The 26496-nt window shown below is 45.6% G+C and overlaps 1 protein-coding gene across 1 annotated transcript; it reads left to right on the top strand.

The window, feature by feature from the left end:
- Positions 1-19796: 19796 nt before the first annotated feature.
- On the top strand, positions 19797-26261 carry SERTM2 (serine rich and transmembrane domain containing 2). The gene is made up of 2 exons (XM_054289615.1): positions 19797-20264; positions 23230-26261. The coding sequence occupies exon 2, from the start codon at positions 23810-23812 to the stop codon at positions 24083-24085; it is 276 nt and encodes a 91-aa protein (XP_054145590.1). The 5' UTR covers positions 19797-20264; positions 23230-23809; the 3' UTR covers positions 24086-26261.
- Positions 26262-26496: the final 235 nt, after the last annotated feature.

The raw sequence follows: 26496 nt of genomic DNA, 5'->3' as shown, positions 1-26496 counted from the left end.
AAATATTGATGAAGTACCAATATCTGTGAGTTCAGTGCCCTGGGCGCGATGCCCGTGCCAGGCTCGGTCACCCGGAGGGACCCGCGGTGCCACCGCCCCTTGCCAGGCGACAGCGGTGCCACCGCGTGGTGACACCGAGCAGCGGGCCGGGCACGGCTCGGGCTGGCAGCGCTGTCACACAGCGCTGAGCTGTCCCTGCACACCGGGGTGACCAGCACACACCGACAGCACCAGCGCCTCTGGGATAATGTAATTAAAAATGGAAAAAAACCCCAAAACTGCGCAGCACCATCAGCGCTCAGAGAGGAGCGAGATGTGTGAGAGGAGGAGAGAAGCTGAGCCCAGGGAGAAGGGAGGGCTGGGGGGAAGGTATTTCATTATTTGCTTTTATTTCTTGCTGCCCTGCTCTGATTTGATTTGTAATAATTAATTTCCCCAGGACGAATCTGTTTTGCCCGTGACAGTAATTGCTGAGTGATCTCCCTGGCCTTATCTCCCCCACGAGCCTTTCATCACATCTTCCTCCCCCTGTTCAGCTTCTCTCAAACCATTCTGAGTGGTTATTCAGGTATGGACTGCCTGACAGGATCAGAAGCAGAAGAACCCTTCCTTAGGCTACACTAGTTTATAAATGAGGCTTATTTCAGGGAAAAAAAAAACCCTCCCTAGATGGAGTTTTGGCTCAGTCAATATTGCATTGAAACAACTGTAATGCACCTTATGGGGTCAGCCCAAGTAAGACACTCGAACAGGAGGAGTCACAGGACACTTTACCTCCTATCCTGGTTTGCAGTGTCCCCTCTGTCCCCAGCAGTTAGATGCGGTGCCAGCAGATGGCAATCCAAGAAGGCTTTGAGCTCCCAGCAGCTGCCACAGCCACGGGGCTGTCACAGCCTCGGGGACCAGCTGCCCTCCCTGCCCCAAGCTCTGCTGGAACCCTGGGCGCTGAGAATGTCAGACTTTTGTGCTGCCACACACTGGCCCCCAAGGGAACACTGCACTGACCTGAGGCCGTGGAGAAGCTTCCAAAATGGAATGACGGAACTGGGATTGTGGGTGTGGAGTTTGAATAGAAGTGCGTGCTAATATAGAGTAGAAAACTTGGAGTTTAAGGGTTTGGAATATAGTAATATTTTAATCACATCTTTCTCCCCCTGTTCAGCTTCTCTCAAATAATTTTGAATGGTTACTCAGGCCAGGATCAGAAGCAGAATAGCCCTTCCTTAGGCTACACCAGTTTATAATTTGAACTAGATCAGAGGCTGGTTCTTCTTCTTTACCTTCTCCATGGGTTTGGGTGGTTTTGTGTAATTGGATTAAAAAGTCCCCATTCAGGCCATGGGTGGTTGGTTATTGGGTTAAAAGTGTTGTCATCTTATCACAGGGATTCCATGCTGTTGTCTCCTTATCACAAAAGTTTCACACCTTCTTGGTGTTCCTCACGGACATCTCCTCAGAGCACTGACTCTTTCTTCATCACAAAGCAGCCAACTGACTCCAGCTCCCTTGTCAACACCACCCCACTCTTTTATAGCATCTTTTTTTTTCATTGGTTATAGCTGTGGCCTGTTAAAGTCAGGCCTGTTCATAATCTTAGATAATTGGCCCAGCTGCAGCTCCTTAGGGGTGAGATTACTCTCTACACTATCTTTATTTTCTTATATTCCATTCCCCCACATAAAAGTAAAATAATTTAGGTGTCATTTCTTAATTGGACAGTTTATCCTTAAAAGGCCTTGTAGAGAGAGAGATGGGGCTCCATTTTTGGTTTGTTAGAGAGAAGTGCTGTAGAACTCAGGGTTTGTGAGACTGTGACATGGATAAGAATTAATAAACATCTGAGCCCAAACAAGAAATAGCATCTCATATTGGACATTTAATGCCAAACCTGTCAAAAAAGAAGCAAAGACTGTACACTGTGCCACTAGAGCCAAACCTCTGAAGGAGCTCAGAGGTTGAAGAGAACACCTGGGTGCTTTAGACTCCAGCCAACCTCTCTACAGTAGCACACCTTTATGGTATTCCCCAAAATACCCATCTCTGTAATGGGTATTTAACTCATCCCATGGAATTCTTACCCATTTCAATAGCCTTTAACTCATCCCATGGAATTCTTGCTGGCCTCTCAGTGCTGGCACATGGAAGTTCACCCCACTGCACATGGTCACTGTGATTTAGCAGTGTCAGAGTCCCTTTTCTCTCCCACCCCTGCAGGCTGGATGCCGGTGGTTTCCTTTGAGCAGTGCTGTCCAAGGCACAGCATTGATCTCACACACTCTGGCATTTCAGGCAGCACAAATCCATCTGCCCTCAGCCCATCTTCTCACGTCCCCATACCCAGGAATTCATTTCAGCCAGCTCTAGAAGAGCTCCTAACTTTATGCAGTGAATTGCTGGTCATATTTCCCTCTTCCTCTAACAACTTATTAGGGTTTGGATGCTTAAAGCACTACTGAAAATGTTTCTGCAAAGTCCTCCTGGATTTTCAGAGGCTGTCAGGGAGCAGGTCTGATGTTCCCTGCAGACTTGCTGTGCTGCCCCTTTTGAAGGAGCAATTCTCAGCCACAGGACCAGGGTGCCCAGGGACACAGCAGGACCCCAAGGGCTGAAGCTAGAGCAGGAATTCAGACAAGCCACAGCCCACATGCTTCTCCCTCATGTTCCTGTCAATGGCTCAGCTCTGTGCTGAGAAAGAGCCCACCCAAGGTGCCTCTCTGGTGACTGGGTCTACATGAGAGATACCTGCTCAGATTAGAGTCCAGAATATTCTTAAACCTGTGCTTCTACATCTACAAAATGGAGAATTTAGATGTGAAATGGAGAACACTGCTCAAGCTTCCCAGCACTTGAACAAACCCCAAACCCAGGCACATCTTCACCAATGTGATTTTTTTTGAGAAGAGACAAACTATTGATTATCCCTCCACAGGGCAAAGCAGCTGCTGTGGCAAACACATCTAGAAGGACCTGTAGTGACCACTTGGAGCCATTAAAGGGGATATGAGTGATCTGCGTGGTGAGGGATGAGATTACAGCAGCATCCCGCTAATTAACAGACAGGAGGTCCCATCCACTGAACTACTGATTGAGCTGGTGCTTTTAATTAGACTCTGAGTTGCTGTGCTGCAGGGCTGCTTTCCAACCCCTCACCCAGGACAGAGATTAGCAGTAGTTTTATGCTAATTTATGTTGGCTGAAAAGCTGGTGATTTCAGGAGACATTTAGATTTCAGGGAGGAACTACTTATTAATATTCATCTCAGCTCCTATAAATACATTTCTAATCCACTGCAGGATTTAGAAGGCTGTGGATGGCAGCTGTGTCACTGCTCACATTGGATTTGCTGCAGAGCAGGGGTCATGTTGGGTCAGGGGGTAATTGGAGCAGAGCTGTGGCAAGGTGGGCACAGCTCACAGCTGTGGGATGTGGTAGGTGGCATTTCTGTGTTTCTGCCATAGTCCCAGGATGAGCACACACAGTCTCTTGGGCTTTTCCTAATTCTGGCTTCTCAAACTGACTTCAAGTTACAGAGGAGGTAGAGCTCAGCTTTATCTTATGGTTCTTCAGGGGCTCTCTAAGCCTTTGCTTTGCATAATATTTGTTCTCTGTCTTGCATTTCCCAAACACCTTCATACATCCCTTTGCCCCAAAGGAAAGGAGATCTCAAACCCAAATTATACTTGCTAATGTGAAACAATCACTCATCACACTTTCAACTTTGCTACTTCCCACCTAAACTCCTCTCTCCAGTTTAGCCACAATCCAGCTGGGTGTGGGCATCCCAGAAAGTGGCACCATTTTCTATGTTCTCTGCACACACATGGCCATGCACTGACCTTTCCACATGCCTCCATTTACTTCCCATCAATAAGAACTGGCTCCAGTGTTGCAGCATATGTCAAGAGAATCACAGAACAGCCCCATGCCACCTCAGGAGGCTGCAAGCATCTGCCCTTCTTGTTCTTTAGCCCAGCCCTTTATACCCCTCATGTTGATGCCCTGCCCCTGTGTGCCCTCTGCTCCCTTTGGTGGTTGCTCAGCACACCTGGGCACTCCATGGCTCATTGCTGTCAGTGCTGCTCACCTGCTGCTCACAGCTGTGCCCACTGGGGATGGGGCTGGGCCAGCCCATCCCAGTGACCCCAAACTGTGCCCGCAGCCCCATCCCAGTGACCCCAAACTGTGCCCACAGCCCCATCCCAGAGACCCCAAACTGTGCCTGCAGCACAGCCCCATCCCAGTGACCCCAAACTGGGCCCACAGCCCCATCCCAGAGACCCCAAACTGTGCCTGCAGCACAGCCCCATCCCAGTGACCCCAAACTGTGTGCCTACATTCCAGGATAACATTTTTGCTATGGCCAGCTCATGATTGTTTCAGCCACAGCAGTAGAAAAGTATTATTTTCTAAGAAATATACTTAGAAAAGTATTAGTTTTCTAAGAAAACTAATGCCCTATTGTAGAATCTCTGGTGCTATGAAGTCTCCAGAGGGTACAATAGCATCCATAAGCAAAATCGCAACTTACAAGACCTAAAGCTCTAAATCCACATTTCTAGAGCACTGAAACAAAGAGAACAATGTGAGTGGAGCAGTACCATTCCAAACAACCACCAGCAAGCTCATCAGAAGCTGGGAGAGATTACATCACACCAGCTGGCAGAAGAGCTTTTGGTTCCTTTCTGTTTGCCACATCAGCTGGGAAAAACCCACAGACCATGGGGTGGACAAAACCAAGAATAACCAGCCCCAAAGTGACACTCATCACAGGACAGCAGCTGCAAGGAGGAGAGGTGCTACTACACCTTTGTGAGCAGCAGCCTGCCCCATGCCTCAGCCAGGGAGCCTGGAGCAGATTCAGATGGTGCTAAACAGAGATGTCTTCAGGAGGGGTGAAGGCATCCTGGCACTGTCATATTTTCTGGAAAAATCCCTTTGCCAGGATTTCTTCTTGTGGGAAGCTGAGAAGCCTCAGAGAAAAAGGAAAACAATATTATCTCATTTGCTTCTCCTGTGTCTTGCTGCTTTGGAATGTGGCTGGAGATTGTTTATCCAACATGTGAATTGTTTTTACTTAATGACCAATCACAGCCAGCTGTGTCGAGACTCTAGAGAGTCACAGGTTTTTCATTAGTATCTTGTTAAGCCTTCTGTAAGGATCCTTTCTCTATTCTTTAGTATAGCTTTAGTATAGCATAATATAATATAATATAATATAATATAATATAATATAATATAATATAATATAAGCCTTCTAAGAACATGGAGTCAGATTCATCTTTGCTCCCCACAATGGGGGACCCCAAAAATCCCACAGTGTCCTTCAGGAGGGAAGCAGGCTGCAGCTCCTCCTGGTGTCACCATTACCTGATGTGAGGGCTGTAGGGACAGTGGGTGGGATGGTCAGGACAGACAGAGACAGAGATCTCTGAAGCCAGGTTATGGAACTTGTGGTTTATTGCATTTATTAAAAAGGGCCTGGGTGCAGGGCCCTGCTGGGAGCTGCCAGACACAGCTCAGAGCAGCAAAGAGAGAAAGAGAGGTAAAGAGAAAGTGTGGTATTTGCAGGGGTCCCTAGGACAAGGTGAGAGATGAATGAATCTGACTCCATGTTCTTAGAAGGCTTATATTATATTATATTATATTATATTACATTACTAATAATATATGTTATATAATATTATATGTATAATGTTTATATTTATATATTATACATAAATATAATATATTTATATATTGATATTTATAATGCTTTCCTGTTTCATCTTCCCCAACATTTGGGTTTGTGTCTGGAATGAGGAGCTGGTCTCCAGAGCCCCTGGCAGGAGCAGCAGGTGGCACCATCTGGGCTGTGAGGTGGCCCCATGCCAGCGGCACTCGGGGCTGGGTGACTCTGAGCAGGGAGCACAGGCACAGCCTGGAGAGAACGGAGAGCAAGGGAAGGAGCAAACTGCTCTTAAAGAGCCTGCACAGTTGGGAGATGTAGGAAATGTTTTCAGTCTGTTTGCTCACATGAAGAAAGGGAAAGGAGAGTTAACCTGAGAGCAACATTAGGGGGGAAAAAATAAGAAAAACAGTCATTCAGGGAAGTTCCTAACCCCACTGAGTCAGGAAATCACCCAGCAGTGAAAATGGCAGATGTGAACACCAAAATGACAGCAGGGACATCACAACAGGCAATTCTCTGCCATGCTTGAAGAAACAAAGATTGCCTCACTTGCTAAGGGAGTTGAGTCTATAAAGTTTAGCACACAGGGTTCTGTAGGACTGCCTGGCATCTTTGGCACAAGTCAGCACAGATTTCCCTTGCCTTGTTCTGATACTACAGCACAAAAACCACTCAAGTGAAACCAGGCCTTTTGCACAGTCCAGAGCACTGTTTTCCTTTTCAGGTTAAAAATCCAGTACTATGGTGGTATTCAGTCAAAGGCTGGACTTGATGAATTTTAAGGTCTTTTCCAGCTTCAACAATTCTTGAACAAAGGCCAGGTCTGGCCATTCAGAGTATTTTAAATAAAAGAGATTATTTCCTTGGTTTTTTTCCTAGTGTTTGCTGATACTGGTAGGATGTGGTAGAGAAATTATAACACTTCAAAAGTATGTAAGTTTGTAGTACAACGTGTTTATTTCTCTCTTCTGTCATTTTGAGCTCCTGAAGTCCAAGCCCTTTGTGTTTCAAAGGGTTACAAGCAAAATCTGAATAGGGAAGCCAGGAAAGCTGGGTTTGCCCTCTGTTGGTGTGAGGATATCAGTCAGCCTGTGGTGCTCTCCTCTTCAGAAATCAAGGCCTGGAATGGATGCTTCCCCCGTTTTCTCCTCCCTAATTCCCTCAGGCTCCCATGAGAAAACTGTTCCAGTGTTGGAGGCACACGTGAGGGTCACGCCTGCAGAGAGCTGAGGCAGCAGAGCTGAGCTGGGCCCTGGCTCTGCAAGCACAGGACAACAAAGCCTTCCCTGTGAATTACAGGCACACTGGAGTTTCAGGTCAAACACAACAAAGAAATTTGCCTTCCCCCATGTAGGAATGTTGCGGGGTAGCACGGTCAGGACGGACAGAGACGAGAGATCTCTGCAGCCAGGGCTGGAACTTGGGGTTTATTAAAGGGCCTGGGTGCAGGGCCCTGCTGGGAGCTGCCAAACACAGCTCAGAGCAGCAAAGAGAAGAGAGGGGGAGAGAGGGTGAGAGGGTGAGAGAGTGAGGTTCCCATTACAATACCATAAATCTTCTTCTGTGTTGAATATTCTAATTCTCACTAACCAATCTAGTACAATATACAAATCCTATAGCATTTACATACAGCCTATAAGAATCATTACATTACCACATTGTGTTACATTTTAAACCCTAAAAACTCCTCTTTGGGCCGCTTCTGCCAAGCTGGCAGGGTCTCTCTGACCCTTGGGCCTGTCTGCAAGCAGAGGGTGTTGTTCCATCAAAAGGGGATTGCCTTCAGCTGGCCACACCATTGTTTTCCAGTTGTTCAGTAACTGAGGCATCTCAAAGCTTGCTTTCATTCCAATCTTGCTTATAGTTTTCATATTCTCAAAATCTTTTGCCAGACAATTATATTTGTAAGGCTTTCCTGTTTCATCTTCCCCAACACCCCTAAATTAAAATGTGCTCATTTGGGCTTATTCTAGGGAAAAATGTGACACCAGATGATCAGGAGGCCAGCAGCTAACACTGATTTAGCCAGCCACCAACTAGAAGCTAGATCAGACCGGGGTTGATCTGGTTTTGCTGGTCAGGAGACAAAGCATGACAGCTGCTTCTGAAGCTGCTGTACAATCTGAGCAGTGATGCTGGGACAACAGCTCATCCTGGGATGTTGGTCAGCCCGAGGTGAGTGCTGGCTGCTCATGTAAAGTTTTGGCAGTGCTGATGCTGCAGCAGGATCCTTTTATGTCAGCTACAGCTTTTGGGGTGTTGATTTTCAGTTTCCCCTTTCTTCTGGAGTCCCAGTGAACCTGCCCTGTGAGCTATGAGCAGTTCCTATCCCAGCCCAGTCCCTGCTTGGCTCCTGTTCTCCAACCCTCTCTCACTGCCATCCTCAGCCACTTCTGCCATCACTTGCATCTCCTGGGTTTTAACTGGCTGCCCATTACTTATCAGACATATTAATTACAGAGAGATTTGCTTTTAACTCTGCAGTCCCAGAGGGGTTTGGGGATTTGTGGTTGGAGAGTGCAGTTTGATACCACCTGCCCTGGGGGAAGGATGCAGAGCCAAGGACCATTACACCCCTCTGATTTCTGATGGAAAAAACATTCAAACTTCATCCATGGGCAGCAACAACAGAAATCCATGGGGTTTGTTTCAAGTGGAACCCTCCCTGAAGGTACTGCATCCTCTGGAGTAGCAGGACTGGGATGCAATGGGGAAAAAGGGTCTGCTGGCACTTCCAGAGCAGGGAAAAGTCTGTGCTCTCCAGGCCAAACCTGACTGCTGCTCTTCTTCAAAAAGGTATTTATGAAAAAGTCTATGCTCTCCAGGCCAAACCTGACTGCTGCTCTTCTTCTCTAAATAGGGATTTATAAAAACTTCATTCAGTTGTCTCAGAAACACACGCTAAAGAAAAGGAAGCATAGGTGAGTGATGGGAGAAAAAGAGTAAGAAATCAGAATTAATTTCTCCCTCTCCTTTCCATCAGGGTCTCCAGGGCCTCTCCAGTGAAAAGCACCTTTTTGGTTCCCCTGTGCTGGGAAGAAAGCCATGCTTTGCTGGAATCAGCCATCTAATTAGGAAAGGGATTGTGTGAGTGAGCAGGTAGCTCAGGAGCAGATCTTTTGTGAGCAAAGCTAATTTCATTTGTGCAGAGAGAAATGTGGGGCTTAGGCTGAATTATCAAATGAATTATACCCACAGATCATTTGCCTTCACAGTGATTTAATTATCAAAGATTTTGCAAGTGAAGGGAGGGGGGGAACCAGATGAGGGACAGAGAATTTCCTGAGGGAAATGTCAGCTTGGCAGCTGCATCCCTCACCTGGCTGTGTCAGGCCAAGGTTATTAAGGGAAGGTGACATGGTGCAATCGTTTGTGATGGAATTCTTCTGTACATCTGCTCTCCCTTCAGCTGTAGCTCTTTCCAGCACACAAGCATTTTCCAGTGCAAGGAACTCACCCTCTCTCTCAGATGAATTATCCCAAGCAACCTCAGACACTTCAACATTTCTTGTCAGGCTCATCAAACAAATCTTACCTCAGCTGGTAATGAACCTGATGTGCTGTGACAGCCACAAGCAGGGCAACAAAGAGAATCCTCACATGTCAGCAGATCTGAGCAAGACCTCAATCTCCCAGCACCAGAAAGAACAGGATGTGTCTCTGAAAGCGACAGCCACGATTTCCTCACACATGAACCTGTGAATGCAGGAATGTGCCAGGTTCTATTAACACAGGATTCCTTTATTATTCTTTTGTGGACTTTGTCTTGGATTCCTTTGGAAAGAGTTATTCCTTTGTGGACCTTGTCTTGGATTCCTTTGAAGAGAGTTATTCTTTTGTGGACCTTGTCTTACCATCAGGTCTGATGTTGTGCTTTTCTGGGACAAAGAGCAGGAGAGAATTCCAGATTGTTTTATTTTGTTTTAAAAAGTGTTTTCCTGTCTACAGGAAATATTTGATGGGAGAAGGCAGTTTCTATACCACAGGTCATGCACTGCAAAGTGTCTGTATTTTACACAACATGAAGGTGCTTTGTGGAATTATAGGCACTGAAAATGAAATATCTCAAAATGTGAAAGGACAAGAGGCATTTTATGAGTAGGAAAAGTAGTGGTACAAATCTTCCTTCTTCTTGAAAGGAGATCAGCTGGTTCAGGAAGATTCAGAGGTTTAAATTCCCTTCAGAAGACTTTTATTTAAATCAGCAGAGTTGATTACACGGCAGGGTGCTGTAAAGTTCTTCTGGAGTGTCTGGACTTTACTGATCCCCAGTGGAATTTAAGCTGCACTCTCACATTATCTGTGAGATTAATGATTAATGATTAATTCAATTGTTTGCATTAAACCAGGCAGGGCACTCCTGCAGTCTGGTGGGGTCCACATACATGACATTTCTACAGAAATTTCTACAGAAATCTCACAGCTGATGGTTCTGAGTCTGCTCTAAGCTCATGACCATGGAGATTTCCTCTATTCTCTTACATTCTGATCCCATTTTAATGCATGTATTTATTCCCAGGATAATCTTTGCAGGACTGGTCTCTGCTGAGAGCCCCAGACCATCACACACAGGTTCCACTTGCTCCTGGTGCAGCTTAAGGAGGACACTTCATGTGCAGTCCAGCACATTATTCCTGCACTTGCTCCTCTTTTTCTTTGTTGTTTTGAGCCTGTCATCAGAAGCAGAGCTGAAGCAGGAGGAAATGGTGATAATAAATTGTATGCAGAAGCAGATAATGTGCCTTGTCCTCCCTGTAGCACAGGACTACAATCCTTGGGAATGGGAACAGGGATTTTGCTGGGTAAGACAGAAAGCTCCTCTCCCTTCCAGAAGTGGAAACAGAGAATTTGAGAGCCTTACAGAGAACAGCACTAGCACTGAATATACACTGACACAAACCTGACACTCCCAGAGAAAGGTTGAATGCCTTTACAATTCCAGGGGGAGTCAGGTGTGCAGAGCTGACTTGGGATGTTTAAATGTCCCTTAATCTGGGCACATGGAACTGCTGTTTAAATACCAAAGGGATATAGGATTGTTGTTGTGTCAAAAAGTTGTTAACCTACCTCTGTGTTCAAATCATATGTAGCCAGAAATTTGAGGCTTGCCTAGGAAAACACTTCACCAAAGTTAAGATAGAAAGTTAGAACCAAATTTAGAAATTATTGGCATAACTACAAATTGTCGACAAGGGAGAGACTTTTTCAGCTCATGTTCCTTTCTCCTCCTTCTTTATAGATGTATAGACAGGATGAGATATAGGAATGTGCTCCCTGTTGATGGAGTGACAAATCTCTCCTTTGTCCCCTCAAAAAGGAATGAAGCCCAGAAGTTTCTCTCCTCAATTAGGTGAAAATGCCACTTCATAGGCCTGGGGGACTTCACCTCAGACTTAAGGATGGCCAATTGGACAGGAGCCAGAAAGTCCTGCTTGAGCAATTTACCAGAAATAGAAGTGAACAAAGAAACTGATGGCTGTTGTGAGGTGCTTTACCAGGAGCAGGAGCCTCTTGCACCTGGCTTGGTTTTTCTGTTTGTTATTTTGCCTTTTATTAAATATTTTTGTTTTCAACACTGCCACAGAAGCCATCCTGCTGATTTAACGCTTCCAAAGGTATCTGAGCTATCTTGGGTGTGTTACAGACCTCCAAGAGCTAGTGAGACCTGGCTGGAAGAGGCAGCTGTTACTGAGGGACAGAAGCCCATCTCCAGCAGCAGCCTGGCATCCACACCCTGCCTCTTTCATGTCTCCCTGCAGCCAGGGACTCTCAGCTGGTCACTGCTGCCCGAAAAGGAGGAGGACAAAAGCCCCTCTGTCCTCTCCAGAGCATCACCTGATTCCAGCACGAGATCCACGTGGCAGAGTGGTCAGAGTTTGGAGCTGATGCCCAGGCAATGGAAAAGTTTTAGAAGTTTTCTGGAGTTTTAGAAGCTGGGACTTGCTGCAAAGTCAGTCTGGAGCATGGATGTGAAAAACGACAATCACTTGGGTTTTTAAAATTTTAAAAGTTTAATAGTAATAAAACGGTTATAAAAATAGTAATACAATTAGAGTAATAATAATTTAGGCAAATTGAATTAGGATAATATGAGACAATAGAGACAAAGAGTTACAGATGTCCTGGTACCTCTTTCTGGGCAGCACAAGCCCAAAAAAGGACCCACATTAACAGAGGATTCACCCTTAAAAACAACAGCCTGTTGCATATTCATACGCCTTATATATGATGCAAAAATTCCATTCAAACACAGGATTCTGTCTGGTCAGTGTCACCTTCTTCCTCTGAATCCTAACAGTGCCTTCAAGGTGGGAAGAAGTTCATTTCTTCTGATAAGGGTGCAATAAATTCTTTTTCTCTGAAAGATTCAGGTGCCCTGTGGCTGCTATCTCGCTGAAAGTCCTTTCTTTTAAAAAACTATCCTACATAGCATACTTTATATTTTAACATTATGTTATAACCTAAAACTGCATTTAACACACTACTTAAGAGAATTAATGCAGCATAACTTTCTGACATAACACATATAATATTCATTTTAATATTTGCAAAAAGCCAATCATGAAATACACATTTTTCACAATGGGTAAACCTGCATCCATTGAGAACTCAGAGAGTTTGTGTAGGGCAAGGCAGAGGAAAAGGACCATGTGGTGAATCTTTCTGGGCAGAGATCTTTTTCCAAATTGAAAACACATCTTCAGCCATGAAAGGTGAGGCAATAAAGCAACATTTGTTGTTAATAGGCTAAAAATAAAAAGAGAGATCAGTCTCTGTTCAAAAGGAAGGGTTGTTCAATAAGCTTTTTGTCCAGTGTTTTCACAGAACAGTTTCTTCCCAGACAGCTTGATCCTGGAGACAGAAGGATATTTTGTATATTTTGTGGCACATAGGCTGGAAGGGAGACCAAAACTGGCTATTAATAACCAGGCACATCAGTTAAGCAGAATCACACAGGGATGTTTTTTCTTTCCTTCACCAAAAATGAGCAATAATTAAGTGGAACTGGCCAGTGAGCTTGTTCTGCTACTGACCCAGAGGCTGGGGAAGAGGGAGCTTGTTATTCTAGTATTCTAGAGGGAACTTGACTGCTATTAGACAAACAAAGGCATCCAATGGAAACATCTCCCATTTAGATTTACTAGAAATGTGTAGGAATTGCTGCCACAGCTCAGACTGAGGGGTTGCCTGGGCTGACACCCTGTCTCCACTCTCCCATGAAAACAGCACAAGTTAAAAACTGTTGTATAAAACAATTTGTTTCACAAATGTGGAACAAAATGGGAACTGTGCAGTCATTATTCACATCTTCATCCTGCCTGCTCTCTCCTTCAGCACTCCCCAAGCACCAACTGTGTGGAAGAGATTTTACAGAGACTTCTGTGAGCCAGAGAGGAGTTTGATAAGAGAATCCATGTTTGATAAGAGGATCCACGTTCACCCCTGAAAGAATTTTCTACCAAGGTTGTTCACATAGAAACCAAGAAAGAAAGAAGGATAAATAAGAGAAACCTGCAATTGCCTATTCCAATGAGCACTCTGTTTGTCTCTTGTGACCAATGAGTAAAATGTAAAGTTATGAGTTTTGTAAGATGTATAAAAAGCATGCAGGCCATAGTAAAACAGGGTTCGAAGCCTTCTGAAAATGGAATGTTGCTTTGTATTGTGAGTGTCCCAACTATGACACAACTGGGCTCCCCATGAATCAGAAAGGATTTCAGGAGTGGTTTATGTGATTTAACTCTCTGCTCGTTGCCTCAGTGCAGCAGAATAAAGTGGGATAACACAGGGCAACACATGGGCTCAGTGTCATTAAATGGCAGATGCTGAGGTACAAATGCTTTGGGGTGGAAGCCAAGGGAGCCATGGCGAGAGAGGGATCCCTGCTGTTGAAGAGAAACACCTGAATGGCTTTTGTATCACTTGTAAGATTTTTTTTTTTTTTTTAGCTTTAGCTACAACAATTCTTTGAGTACAACTGTCAGCAGCTCAGGATTCCTGTGCTGTGCTCTCCTGTACAGAACAGATGCATCCAAACAGAGGATTTCCTCAAAAATGCAGTGGAAATGGGTGGCAGAGCAGAGATGGCAGTGTTTGCATCTATCACTGTTTTTCACTCTTCTGCTGTGAAGATTTCAACCATGCTTCCTCCAGACAGGTTTAGAAAGAGTTCATCCAGCCTGCTTGGAAATGCTGATATCTGAAATGTTAAAGTGTGTGGGTGGGCAGAGCTCTCTCAGCTGCATTTTCTGTAAATGGGAATTGAGAAAAGAGACCTTCTTCCCCAAGACTGGAATTAAAACAAACAAACCAAGGAAATAAAAATTGGTGTAATGGGGTCATCACAAAATTGTTTTCCTTTCAGTGTAAACGGTCATGATTATTATTTAATGATGGTAATTGAAGAACTGGTCCCCCCTCAGTATAGGCAGAAGCCCATCTGTTAACTGTGAATCATGCAAATAATGTGGCGCCAACCCTTCAGAGAAGGCTTTAACTGTTTTGCAGCTCACATTCCCCACCTTGCACTCAGCTTCGTGGCCTGGCTGGGGGAGCTGGCCACAATCCAGGAATTATCTGTTCATATTTTAAAGATTTGCCTCGTGGGTCCCTTGGCAGGAGTGAGTTGGTCAATACCTGGCTCTGTGAGCACTGGGCTCAGACCAAAATGCCATCCTGCTCAACAGGGGGCTCCAGCTCAGGGATAGCTCTGCTCAGGAATTGCTGATCAGTGTTGTGGTCACAAGGGCTACCTGGAAAGCTCAGGGGTGCCTTGGTTTTAACATGTGTGACCTTATCTGAGACCTTCCTGACACCCCCTGTGCTGTGAAAAGCACCTTTCAGGGAATCCTACATTAACCCTGCAAGCTGTTCCTGCAGGCAGAGATCTGGGAGAAGCCCCCAGGAGCCCAAGGGCTCTCAGCACACAGCTCTGCTGGGCTGGGAGGGCTCTGTGGTGTCCTCCAGTGTCTCAGGAGTGACCATGGGCCCACACCAAGGGAATGCTGCCCTCACCCAGAGCATGGAGCTGGCAGGGGGGAAATGAGCTGGGAATACAAAATACATTTCCAGGCTCCATCCAGAACACCCAGAGGAATGCAGAGAGCACAAACCCTTCAAATTTCACTCATTTACACACCTCAGGTGTTGGTTTGATGCCAGGTGTCCCCTGGGGCACCAGCCCTGCCATGTAGATGGGAAGGAGAAAATTCCATGGGTGACTCAAAAACCCTGCATTGTCCTCCTGGGTGATTTGTCCATCATGCAGGGACACACCCTCATCTCCTGGAGGCTTTCAGTGGCTGCAGCCAGCCCAGGTGTGGAGTTCACTGTGCAGTCCTGGTGAGCCCTAGGACAAGCTGGGCTGGGAGGGTGAAAAACGAGAGCCCATTTATTGTATTTGCTGGGAAATGTCCTGACCAAGGCAGGAATGATGCATCTGACTCCCTGTTCTCAGAAGGCCAATTTATTACTTTATTATACTATATGATATTAAAGAATACTAAACTATACTAAAGAATACAGAAAGGATACTTACACAACGCTAAAAAGATAATAATGAAAACTCGTGACTCTTTCCAGAATCCTGATTGGCCAAAGAGTGAAAACAGCTCCCAGCAGAATCCAATGGAACAATCACCTGTGGGTAAACAATCTCCAAACACATTCCACATGAGCACAACACAGGAGAAGCAAATGAGATAAGAATTGTTTTCCTTTTCTCTGAGGCTTCTCAGCTTCCCAGGAGAAAAACCCTGGGCAAAGGGATTTTTTCAGAGAATGTGAATGCCACAGCCATTCTCAGTGACTGAGGCACAGTGGCTCACTGTTGTCTCTCAGGTTGCATTTTAGCAACCAAAATATTGTATTTAGCCAGCCAAAACCAAAGATCAGCACATCTCAAGATTTCTCCAGACCTGCATGAAGCTCCTGGGTCTGGAGTTTGTGCTGAACTCCCTTAAAAATAGGCACTGCTGCAAGAGCTATCCTACTTCAGGAGAAATAATAATAATGTTCCAGACTGTGGGCTGGAGAACACAAGATCTGTTTATTTTTCAATAAATTTTTGCCAAGGCCCACGTGATCCATGTGGGATCTTGATGGAGGGTGGCTGACATGAACTTGTGGCTTGGATCCTGCTGGAATCTGATTTTCAAATACTCCCTGCTCCAAAGGTGTTCACAGGACCCTGTTCACTGGCAGCTGCCCTGCCTGAGCCAGCCCTCACTGACTTTTCCTTCTGCAAACAGTGCTAATGCCATTCTGGGGAAATGCAATGCCTTCCCCACGAGCTCGCTCACAAAAATGAAGCCCAGGGCTGTTCCAGACAGAATTCTGTGCAGAACAATGCAGCCCTTCACTGACAACTGTAAATCAAATTAGAAACGTTCCTAAAAATCAGCAGCGACATCAGACAACACTGAATTTCTTCAGTCATCTGTGGGAGACTAAGTTTCTATAAATAAACTGAAGCATTGCCATGATGAAGTTCCAGACAAAGCCAAATTGTCAAAACAGCCCCGGAGCCTTTCAAAGCAACAAAACTCTTTCAGTCCAAACTCCATGAGCATTTTCAGGCTCAGTGTGCTGGAGAAAAGGAGATTGTGTGGGAATGCACAGAGGGAAAGGGTGCTGCTGGAGCAGGGCACACATGACCACTGCATTTGTGTAGCCCTTGGTGGGGGGAGGGAACAATAATTTTCCTTTTTCATGAAAAAGAAATGAGACAGAGAGAAGTCAGTACATTTGGTTGGGGCCTAAGCAAGGAACAAGCCTGAGGCAACTGTCTTTGCTTCCAAGGATGCCACCCCTTGCACTGTGGGGTTTCTCCTCAAAGCTGCTGGCAGCTGGGCCCATTTCACAGGAACCTGAATATTTATCATATTTTAAATTCCATCCTTTATAGACCCCTGGTTCAAAGCCTACCAGAACGTGTCTTTTAACGTGTTCTACAAGCCTGCTTGTGGTACAGGACAAAACAGATTAGAACAAAAACAGATCCCAGTCTGCCAAGACAAACAGCTACCCCTTGCTTCAGCATGTCCCCAGTCACTGCAGCTGCACTGAAAGGAAATTTTAAAGCCCCAAATTATGCATTTACTGTGTTGATAGGATTCCTGAGTTAGGGTAACACCAGAATCCCTACAGGAGCACACAGATTTTACTCACTAACAATCATGCAGAGATCTTGTTTGCTTCTTTAATCCAAATTTCTCTCTAAGACTGGTGGGGATCATTATAAGAAAGATGTGTAAAATGACCTGATTAAAAGACTGAGACACAGGCCAAATGGTGCACAGGAAAGAGTCCAACAAGCTCCCTGGGTTTTTGCCCCCAAATTCCCAAGGGCTGTTTGAAAATATACATTCCCTGGGGTCACATCTCTGAGCATCTCCAAGGGAGTTTGTACACCTTTATTTTATGTAACACAAATTTTTCGCTGATTGTCCCAAAAATTTACATACTTCTCAACAATTTGGGAATTCAGCAATCATTCAGTCGAGTATTCATCAGCCTCAGCTGGTATAAATTGTGGCAGTATTTAAAATTCATCTGTCATTATTATACCCTGCTACAAAACAAACAAGAAATCCAAGTGCACCCACCCAGCAAGCAGCAGCTTGGTCCTACAAAAGGGAGAGATAATTTATTGCAAAATCAACAAAAAGAAGCTGGATGGCATGGACAGGGAGAGAGCCTTTCATTTCAGCTCATTAGCATTATATAGCAAGCAAGGATGCAAGGTTTCAACATATCTGTCTCTTCTGGGTCTCATAAATTCAACCAGCAACAGAATTCCTGCTTAAACAGAGCTCTCACTTCTTTCTTCTTAAATACAAGGATGTGTACCGAGGGTTTGGAGGTGGTTTGTTGGTAAAGCAGCAATTGTAACAATTCCAGGGGAAAAAACCACAATTTTTCTTCTTCTTTACCACTGTACTTTCATCCCTGTGTGCCTAGCAGGGAATGGTGGCATAGACTGCAATATTGGGGACAGCACTTGATATTGCAACAAAGGAAATATGCACTAAAGTCAGCAGTCAAAGCTGCCTTTTATGTCTTAGTTTACAGAGTTCATCCCTGCACAGAAGAATGGAGGAATTGGGGTTTCTTTTAAGGGACTATGTTTTATTTATCTAAAGAGTGCTGCATTGTAATAATACACTGCGCTTGTGAGCTCCAGAGACTGAAGAGCCTTTGGAGAGATGGATTTATAATGCATCCCAGGAGGATGAAAGAGCTGGGCAGCTCTGGCTTTCATTACCCTTTGGCCCCTCTGCTCAGGCTGTGGCCATGGGGAACCAGGGAGGGAAAGCTATTCTAGGAGACAGCTTGGAGATTAAATGTCCCTATTTTGTCACACAGAAAGCTGCAGAGACAGAGAATTAATAGGTCTTTCCAAAACCCCTGTGCAGGACCTACTTTTCAGAGGGGAAGTTTATTTCCAGTGCCCCAAACACGGGCCATGAACATCAACCTGGAACTTCCACAAACCAGAGGCCAGAGTGGGGCTGTGGGTGAGGACCACCCCATGAAGGTGCCTCCAGCCCTTGCTGGGGCACAGGGACATGGGCACACTAAATACAGCTGCACAAAGCTGCCCAAGCTGCTCAGAGCTGCAAACTGCATCTCGTGTGCTGGTGACACCTTGGGGACAGCTGCAGTCTGTTGCAACTCAATACATCCATTTGGATACCCAGAGTTGCTAAGAACCTTGTCAGGGGGCTCAGAGACCCTGGCAAGCAGCCCAGAGCACCTGGGGATTTGATTTTGACCCCTGGAGCAAGTTGCCAACTTTGTATGAGGACATGAAAGTCACACAGGTTTGAATAGTGTAATAACAAAATGATCACAGGGTGAAAATGTAGATTTTAGGATTTTTGGTATGGAGGTTATGGGGACAAGATGGAGGAACTTGGGCATGTCCAGCCTTCCTTCTTCTTCTTCTTGTTCTCCATTTTCTGCAGTGATGTTGGCGCTTTGGGATTGGTTTAGAGTAGAAGTGCACTGTCTAACACAGGTGATGGGTATTGGGAATTAAGTGTAAATATGTTATATGTAGTTTGTAGTATAAAAGGACAACACCGCCTTGGGGGCAGTCAGAGTGCCTGTGGCTGCCCTGCTGAGCAGACCTCGGCTGGGCAGAAAGAAAATTTTATAGTTAAGAATTAATAAACAACCTCAAGACTGAAAAGTGAAGAGTCCAGACTCGTTCTTCAGCTGCAGAGCCGAAGCAGAGACACCCTGCACATCTCGGGGCAGCAAATATCAACAGCAACCCGAGAGCAGTGCATCCCAGACTGGCATCTGTCACAAAACATCCCCACTCTGTCAGCCCGGGAGGGTGGGGAAATGCAGGCTGGGAGGTGTGGCAGTGAGAGGGATCCATGTGCTTTGGGTTCTCACCAGCCCTGGCTCCTCCTGCCTCATTTCTGTGTCTGTAAATTTCTGTTTGTGTTTCACACATTCATAAATCAGCAAAAATCATTTTTGCCCACAACACTGCAGGGTTGGGACTGTGCTTATTCTTGCAGTTCCAAACTACTCAGGGGGGTCAGGACCTGTAAATTCAGCATAGCCCTTCCCAAACCACCGACCAGCAGGCACAGGGACAAAAACGCACCCAAAGCTGCACGGCCAAAGAGCAACGCTTGGGACTGTCCTGAGGGCTGGAAGGGGACAGGTGTCTTTGCTCCAGACAGGATGCATAGAACAGGGTCTCCTCCCCCTGCAGGGTCGAAGAATATGGTGTTAAGGTTATTGTCTGTAAGGACTGGAAGGGACAGAAGTAGGGTACTGCGGTAATTAGGACTGATCAGGCGAATAGAGGGGTTAGGAACCCTCACCAGGAGGCACAAAACAAACAAAAAAAAACCCGAATTTTGAACTTCCCTAGAAAACAAGAGGACCCTAAGCTCCTCTCCAGGGTGATGTCTCACTCCTCAACCAGCGGGCAGCGCAGCCTTGCAAGCACGAAAGGGTTAAAACGGGAGAGAAGGAGTTAAACCGAGCGAGTAAGAGTTTAAGCGAGGGAGAAGGAGTTAAACCGAGCGAGTAAGAGTTAAAGCGAGCCCCGCACAAACTTTGCAGCGAGCTGAGCTCAGAGCGTCCCTCCCTTCGCTCGGAGCCGGAGCTCGGCTCATCCCCTCCTGGTGCTGCCGAGGGAGGGAGGAAGGCAGGGAGGCTCTGCCTGCATCCATCCCACAGAGCAGCTCAGCCAGAGCAGCTCCTCGGCCCTTGCCCTGCCCCTGCAGGGACCCAGGGGTGCCCTCCATCATCAGCTGTGCCCTCCTTCATCAGCGGTGCCCATCATCAGCGGCGCCCATCATCAGCGGTGCCCTCCATCCATCAGCAGAACCACCCTGCCCTGGTGGCATCCCAGGGTCGGGATTTCAGAGCCACCCCTGCCTCGGATATCCACAGCAGAGGAGGAAAGTGCACTGGGCTGGAGGGCACGGTCCTGGCTCCAGGACAGCAGAGCCTTCTGCACAGATCCCACCGAGGAGATGCTCCCGGGGACACCAACAGCAGCGAGCTCATGGTGTGGAGCAGGGGCTCTGGAGCCTTATCCCAGCCCTGCCACCAGCTCTGAAAGGTAATTGTGCTTTATTCTCTTCTCTCCCTGTGCACCAGCATGGCCAGCACCCTCACAGGTGTTCAGCATGAGAACAAAATATCTCCTCTGCCACTAAAAGAGGAGACACAATCACCCCCCTGCCTCTCTTCTCTCCCCGAGGGAGAAAATGCAAGCCATGGATGGAATTGATAGTTTTGATGGGTTTTTTTGTGTTTATCAGTGCTGATATTTTTCTGTAAAGGTGACTTGAACAGAGCACACCTGGTGCTGTGTGTTCAACCCCAAACCATCCTGGTGCTGTGTGTTCTGTTCAACCCCAAGCCACCCTGTACTCGCCAGCCAGCTGGGTGCACTTGAAGAAGCTACACAAGGAATTGTTCTATTTTGTCCCACTCACCTGTTTGTAAGTTTGGGGACTGTCCTGAGGGCTGGAAGGGAGGAGAGGCCAAGGGGAGCTCAGGGAAGTTGCCTGCACTTTCAGAGGTGCTGTGCTGGCAAGTGGTGCTCACACTGAGCACGGGAGTAGAAGGGAGCAGGTGGGCAAGACAAAAACATTTACTGCAGCTGCAGGGTCAATTTGTACTGCCTGTGTGCACTGTTTGGAGAAAATCTTTCTTTCTGCTCCCCTGTGACCTCCAAAGGTGCAGAGCAGAGCAATGCAGGCTTCATAAATGCTCCCCAGAGCTGAAGCTCCCCACACCCTGAGAGCTGCAGTGGGAGGCTGCTAATGTCAGTGCCCATGAAGTTTTGGCTGATGAATTTCCTGGCTCAGAGACACACTGTGGGGGAAAACCCTTCTCCTGTTGTTTATGAAGGCTTCTATTTTCATTGCAGATTTTTATTAAATGAAATGTGTTGGGTTTGGGTTTTTTAAATTCCTGATTTAAAAAAGCCACAAACTGATAAAAAAACCTCCAAGCGTCTGCTTGGAATCAGTCTGCACCCACTGAGCACCAGTGATCAGTCAGAATTGGAGCATTGTTCAGCCAGAGAATGACTGAATCTTGGAAAATGAGATCACAGGGAATGCTCCTGTGTCCATGAACTTGAGGGCTCCTCATGGTCACCAGTGAGGTTCTGCCTCCTCTAATCTGAGTCATACACAGCTTTACACACAGAATTATTGTCTACCACTTGTTTTCACATCATGTTGGTCTCTACAGTCATTCAGTTTCTCTTCCTTAGAGGGAAGTGTACAAAATCTGAATCTAATGGTATCCAAAGAGATGTGCTCAATGGGATAATTGGTAGATTGAAAAGCAAAAAATCTTTGGGGTTGCCTGGAGCTATTGAATTATTTCTGGCTCATTTCTGGAGAAGATGCAGTTAACGTTGCAGCTTTCAATAGTCTGAATAGTTGATTGCTCCTGACAAATCTGTAGTTGAGCCTAAAAAAAACCCCAAACAGTGCCAGCTCCCCATTCCTAATACTTCTTACTATTAATCTGCTCCTTTTTTCAATAAATACCCAGCTGAGCTTTACTAATTCAGCATCTTGGTTTGTAGTTAATTACTGAACTTCAGACTAATGTCCTTAGCATTCTGCAGTCTAATTTTATGAAGGATATAAAGCAATTAGGCTGTCTGCTCGTTAAGGAGAGGAACCAGCTCTGGCTTTTTCTCTCAGCAACAGAGCAGATGGGATGGGCAAAGACATGGCTCTGTGCTTTAACTCACACAAGTGTCAGATTCCAGGCTGGTTGCACTTCATTATCAGCAGAGAAATCACATTGTAAGAACAGAATTTAATACAGTTACCTTCACACCCTCTATTCCCCACCTGCTGTGTAACACGAGAATATTCTTCACGGGAGAAGAATTTCCATTTATAGATTCCAAGTGTGAAAATCACAGTTATTGCCCTGTAATTGAGAGCAGAACAGCCTGGCTGCCCTGCCCATACCTCTGCATCAGCACCAAGCCCTTTGCCAGAGTAACTACAGGTTAATACAGAAAATAAATACAGAAAATACAGTTCCAGAGGGGCTGGGTCAGCCTCTGCAAGAACACTGAGCTCAAATGCTTTGGTACTGAAGGAGGAGCTGGGAGGCAAAGTGTATCCAAGCCCCCATGTCCCTTCTCCAAAACTCAGCAAATCAGATATTTCTTCATCCCATGAGCCAAAGCACGTCTTTCTTTCTTGTAGTGAAAATTGGAGTCCCTTAAAAGTCAAAATGTTTTGCAGCAATTTGTCATTTAGGTGAAATGTGTCAGAGCTTTTATCATATTGACCTCTTGTTTCATTTATTCTGATTATCATAGTATATTACCATGTTAATATTACTCTATTTACCATGTTAATATTACTCTATTTACACCTTGTGTAGGTTTATAGGCAGTGGACATTATAAATTATTGCATCAGTTTGTTCAGTGCTTCCATTTTTGTTTCAGCTAAAACCAAAATTCTGGTCTCATCAGAGCAGAACATAATGGTTTTGAATGCACCATATACAGTGAAATTTCAAAATTTTAATTTCTGTTTCCAGCTGGAAGAACTGCAACAGCAAAAACGTTAATATTCCCCCAATTTCTAGTAAGTTGTGCTGCCAGGAGGAGAGGGAAGTGTCACATCCTGCAGCAGGGGGACAGGTAGGGCTCTGGACAGGTAGGGCTCTGGACAGCTGCCAGGTGCATCCAGCCACAGAAAAAGAGGGTGCTGAGACGCAATAAATGAGACACATGGTGAAAAACACTGATTGGATTCATATCTCCCCTTCCTCTCTGACATCTGATTGCACAGCTTGTGCAATAATGTATTATATGTATTACCCTTAATAATGTGTTACCAGAGAGGACATCAACCATTAGATTTGCACTGTGTTTTTCTAAAGTTAAATACTCAGTGCTTCTCCTCATCTCAGAGTGTCTCCCAGGAGCATTACAGGGGTTTTCTTATCTATTTGCTCTAAAGATACCACATCCAGGCTAGGCTATTTTGCTACCTGGTGTCATTTATCTCTCTCACGCTTTTTTCCCTTTAGAAATCTGACTTTTTGACCATTCCTAATGAGAAACTCGGAACTCCAGACTCCTTAAGCCCTGAATTAGGAGAGAAGAGATCCTCCCAGACGTTTGGCAAAGCAGAAAACAACCTTCCCCAGCTCACCCAAGGATAAACCACCTGCTGTGGCAGAGAGAAGCTGGCAGAAAGCTGATTGCTCAGTCTGTCTGGAAAAACAACACTTGCAAGGACCAAAGCTGTGCCAACCTTCGCAGCTCAGCTTGAGACAAGAACCAAAGCTTTTCACCATCCAAAGGAGGTGACCTACCAAGAGGAGCCCCAAAGTATTTATAGGATGGAATAAAAGCCAGAAGGAAGTGTAAAGCACAAGTGTGATGCTCGTTGTCATTATGACAGCAAGGTGCAAAATGGTCTGCACAGGCCTGTTCCTCAGTCGTGTGAGCAGCAGCCTCAACACCGCGGGGATGGAGCAGCTCCTGCTGAAGCCATCCTGCCATCTGTGCTGAGTTTCCTCTCCTGACCTCCTCTGTGAGCCTGGTGAGGGGAGACAGGAGATCTGAAGGTAAATACAGAAAATGGACCAAAGCTGACAGAGAGCAATGACTGAGATCTATTTCAAGTTCCGCGGGAACCTGACTGGCCGTGTCCACCTTCCAACCCTGGCTACTGAAGTAGACACAACAGCAGACAAATATTCTGGCCTCTATGTGTACGTGGGGCTGTTCCTAACCCTGCTGGCTCTCCTCCTGATCCTGCTCTTCTCCATGCTCCTGCGCCTGAAGCACGTTGTGTCACCCATCACCTCCCCAGAGATCACTGAGAACGTGCAGCACTTCACGGACGTGGAGATGCACAGCAGGATCCCCACCACGTAGGGAGCCCACAGCAAAGAGGGCTCCGTGCTTGGGAAAGGTGTTGTTTGTTCAGCAAAGGTGGTGGACAGAAGCTCTGGCTGCCTGCTGAGCCCCACAAGTTCTTGCAAAGCCTCAGCAGCATCTGGAGGGTGTCACTGGTACCACGGGCAGCATGTGTGCAACATCCTCCATAAAATGGACATCACAGAAACCTGCTGCTGTCAGGGGAGGCTCACACCCCCTAAAAACCTTGCAGAAAATGGGAAAAACCACATTAATGACAGCCAAAAACCCAGAGAGACATAGCAGAATGTGTCCTGGAGCCTGTGTTTGCTGACTTCTCTCTCTGAAACAACAAAGCTGAAGTGGTGTAAGTGGGAAGAGCCTACAGGGCACACACAGAAATTGTTGGTGGCTTGAAAATTCTCAGGCATTTCTCACATTCAAGAAGGAAAACATTAAATTGTTCTCTTTCACTTGAATGGCAATTAAACAATGGATCTTCACAAATATAGAAATCTTTCATCACCTTCTGGAACTATATCTTTCTGACATTAGAACCCATTTAGTGAATAGTTGCACACCAGATATCAAAAAGAGACAAAACTTTAAAGAGGAAAGAGAATAAAGCCAAAATTGAAGCAAGGTTTAAAACAAAAAGAAGCAGCAGCAGCAGGAAATGAGATAAAAAAACTTATAAGACACTCTACCTCTTCCTTAGTCCTTCTTTATATTAATTGAGCAGAACACAAACATTTTATGCTCCCATGCTTTTAGGCTCCCCAGTATCACTCAGTCATTAAAATGCAGTGTAAGTTTTGGGAGCCCAATTGACATTGCTCTCCTAACAGACTCCACTTCATAATAACATGTTCTCTCATGTCCATATTGGGTTTTCTTCCTCAAAAGACAGACGAGTTCTTCCGAAGATTTTTCATTTGTTTTCCTCCAAAGAAAGCTGAGGAGATGCCCAGGCCTGGCACTGCAATAAGGAATAGCGGGAACAGCTTTGGACACAAACTAACAGGGAACATGCAGATGGAAAATAAACTCACTGAGCACTGGAAGATATGATTGGATTCAAATATCCTGATGGAATCTCACGGGGGAAAGAAATGTTTATTTGGATTTATGGAACAACAATCTGACCCAGTCCTATGAGTGACGTACAGAGGTAGCCTTTGCTGCTGTGGATGGAAAAGATGGAACCAAATATGGGAAAGCACTCCTGGGAGAGCCACTGCCTCTCACAGAAAAACCTTCAGTGAATTGTTTCAGCCACATCTCTAAAGGGCAGGTATTTTACACAGCTTATCCACTTTATTACAGTCTAACTCTAGCTCAGCAATAAAATCCCCTGGATGTTTTCCACACATATCTACATTCTTATTTGCCAATTCTCCTCTCTCCAAGGGCTTGGACAGTGTAAAGTCCTCACAGACACCCAGTGCAAAATTAGAGAAGATGCTGTCACTTGGACCTGTGATAGTAACACAATATTTTTCTTCAAATGCTCTGTGTACAACAGGTTTTTTGCTTACCTTTGAAGGTCTGGGTGAGCTGTTTGGACTGGGAATATCTGGGCTTTTGCAGATGGTTGAGAGGGAAACAGAATAACAGGTAAAACCCCCCCTGGATACACTGGATCCATTGGCAGGACTAGTGCAACTTCTCACTGATGTATTGAGTACAAAACCATTTAAACATTGCTTCCTTATACTGAATAATTCCTTTTACTTCATTAATCCCTGTGAATCACAGAATCCCAGAATGGTTTGGGTTAGAAAGGACCTTAAAGATCACCTTGTTCCACCCCCTGCCATGGGCAGGGACTCTTTCCACCGTCCCAGGCTGCTCCAAGCCCCAGTGTCCAACCTGGCTTGGACAGTGAACCAGAACAGTGATTGTGTGAGGGAATACACAAAAAATTCACTCTCAGCAGTGTCTCTCCATGCCATGCTTGGCTGTGTTTCCCTGGGAAAATGGCAGGATGCAGGTTATCCTCTGTGGAGACAACACCAGGCAGGATCACACAGCATCTGAAGATTGCCTCCTCGACTCTTAATACTGCACAAGAGCCAATTTTTTTTGTGATGATCAGGATATTAATCCAGCTAAGACAGATGGCTACTGAGTTAGACAATGACATTTAAAATTAACAAAAATCCATGCTGCTCAAGTTGGTTTGGTCTGTGTTATTCATTGAGCCATCATGAGGCAGCTCAGCCCAGGCTCACCATATGACTTACCCTGGAAAACTTCTCCATTCAAAAGCTACCACTTACCTAGACCCTGTTCTAACTTACTGAATCAGCAACCAAACCACATTAGCTTCCCAGCACAGCAATCTGCAGAAAAGCCTTGTATCCAAGAGTCTGCAGGACAGACTCAGCTTTTATTGATATAAAATATCAGACATCTGATGGAAAATG

The sequence above is a fragment of the Melozone crissalis genome, unplaced genomic scaffold, assembly GCF_028551555.1.
Source record: "Melozone crissalis strain CALT ecotype California unplaced genomic scaffold, PUWL_Pcris_2 ptg000068l_1, whole genome shotgun sequence".
Taxonomy (NCBI): Eukaryota; Metazoa; Chordata; class Aves; order Passeriformes; family Passerellidae; genus Melozone; species Melozone crissalis.
The sequence above is the reverse complement of the archived record's forward strand: the minus strand, read 5'-3'. Positions and strand labels throughout refer to the sequence as shown.

What these genes read in the sequence shown, in the direction of transcription:
- SERTM2 (XM_054289615.1), top strand. Translation starts at nt 23,810, where the DNA reads ATGACTGAGATCTATTTCAAGTTCCGCGGGAACCTGACTGGCCGTGTC.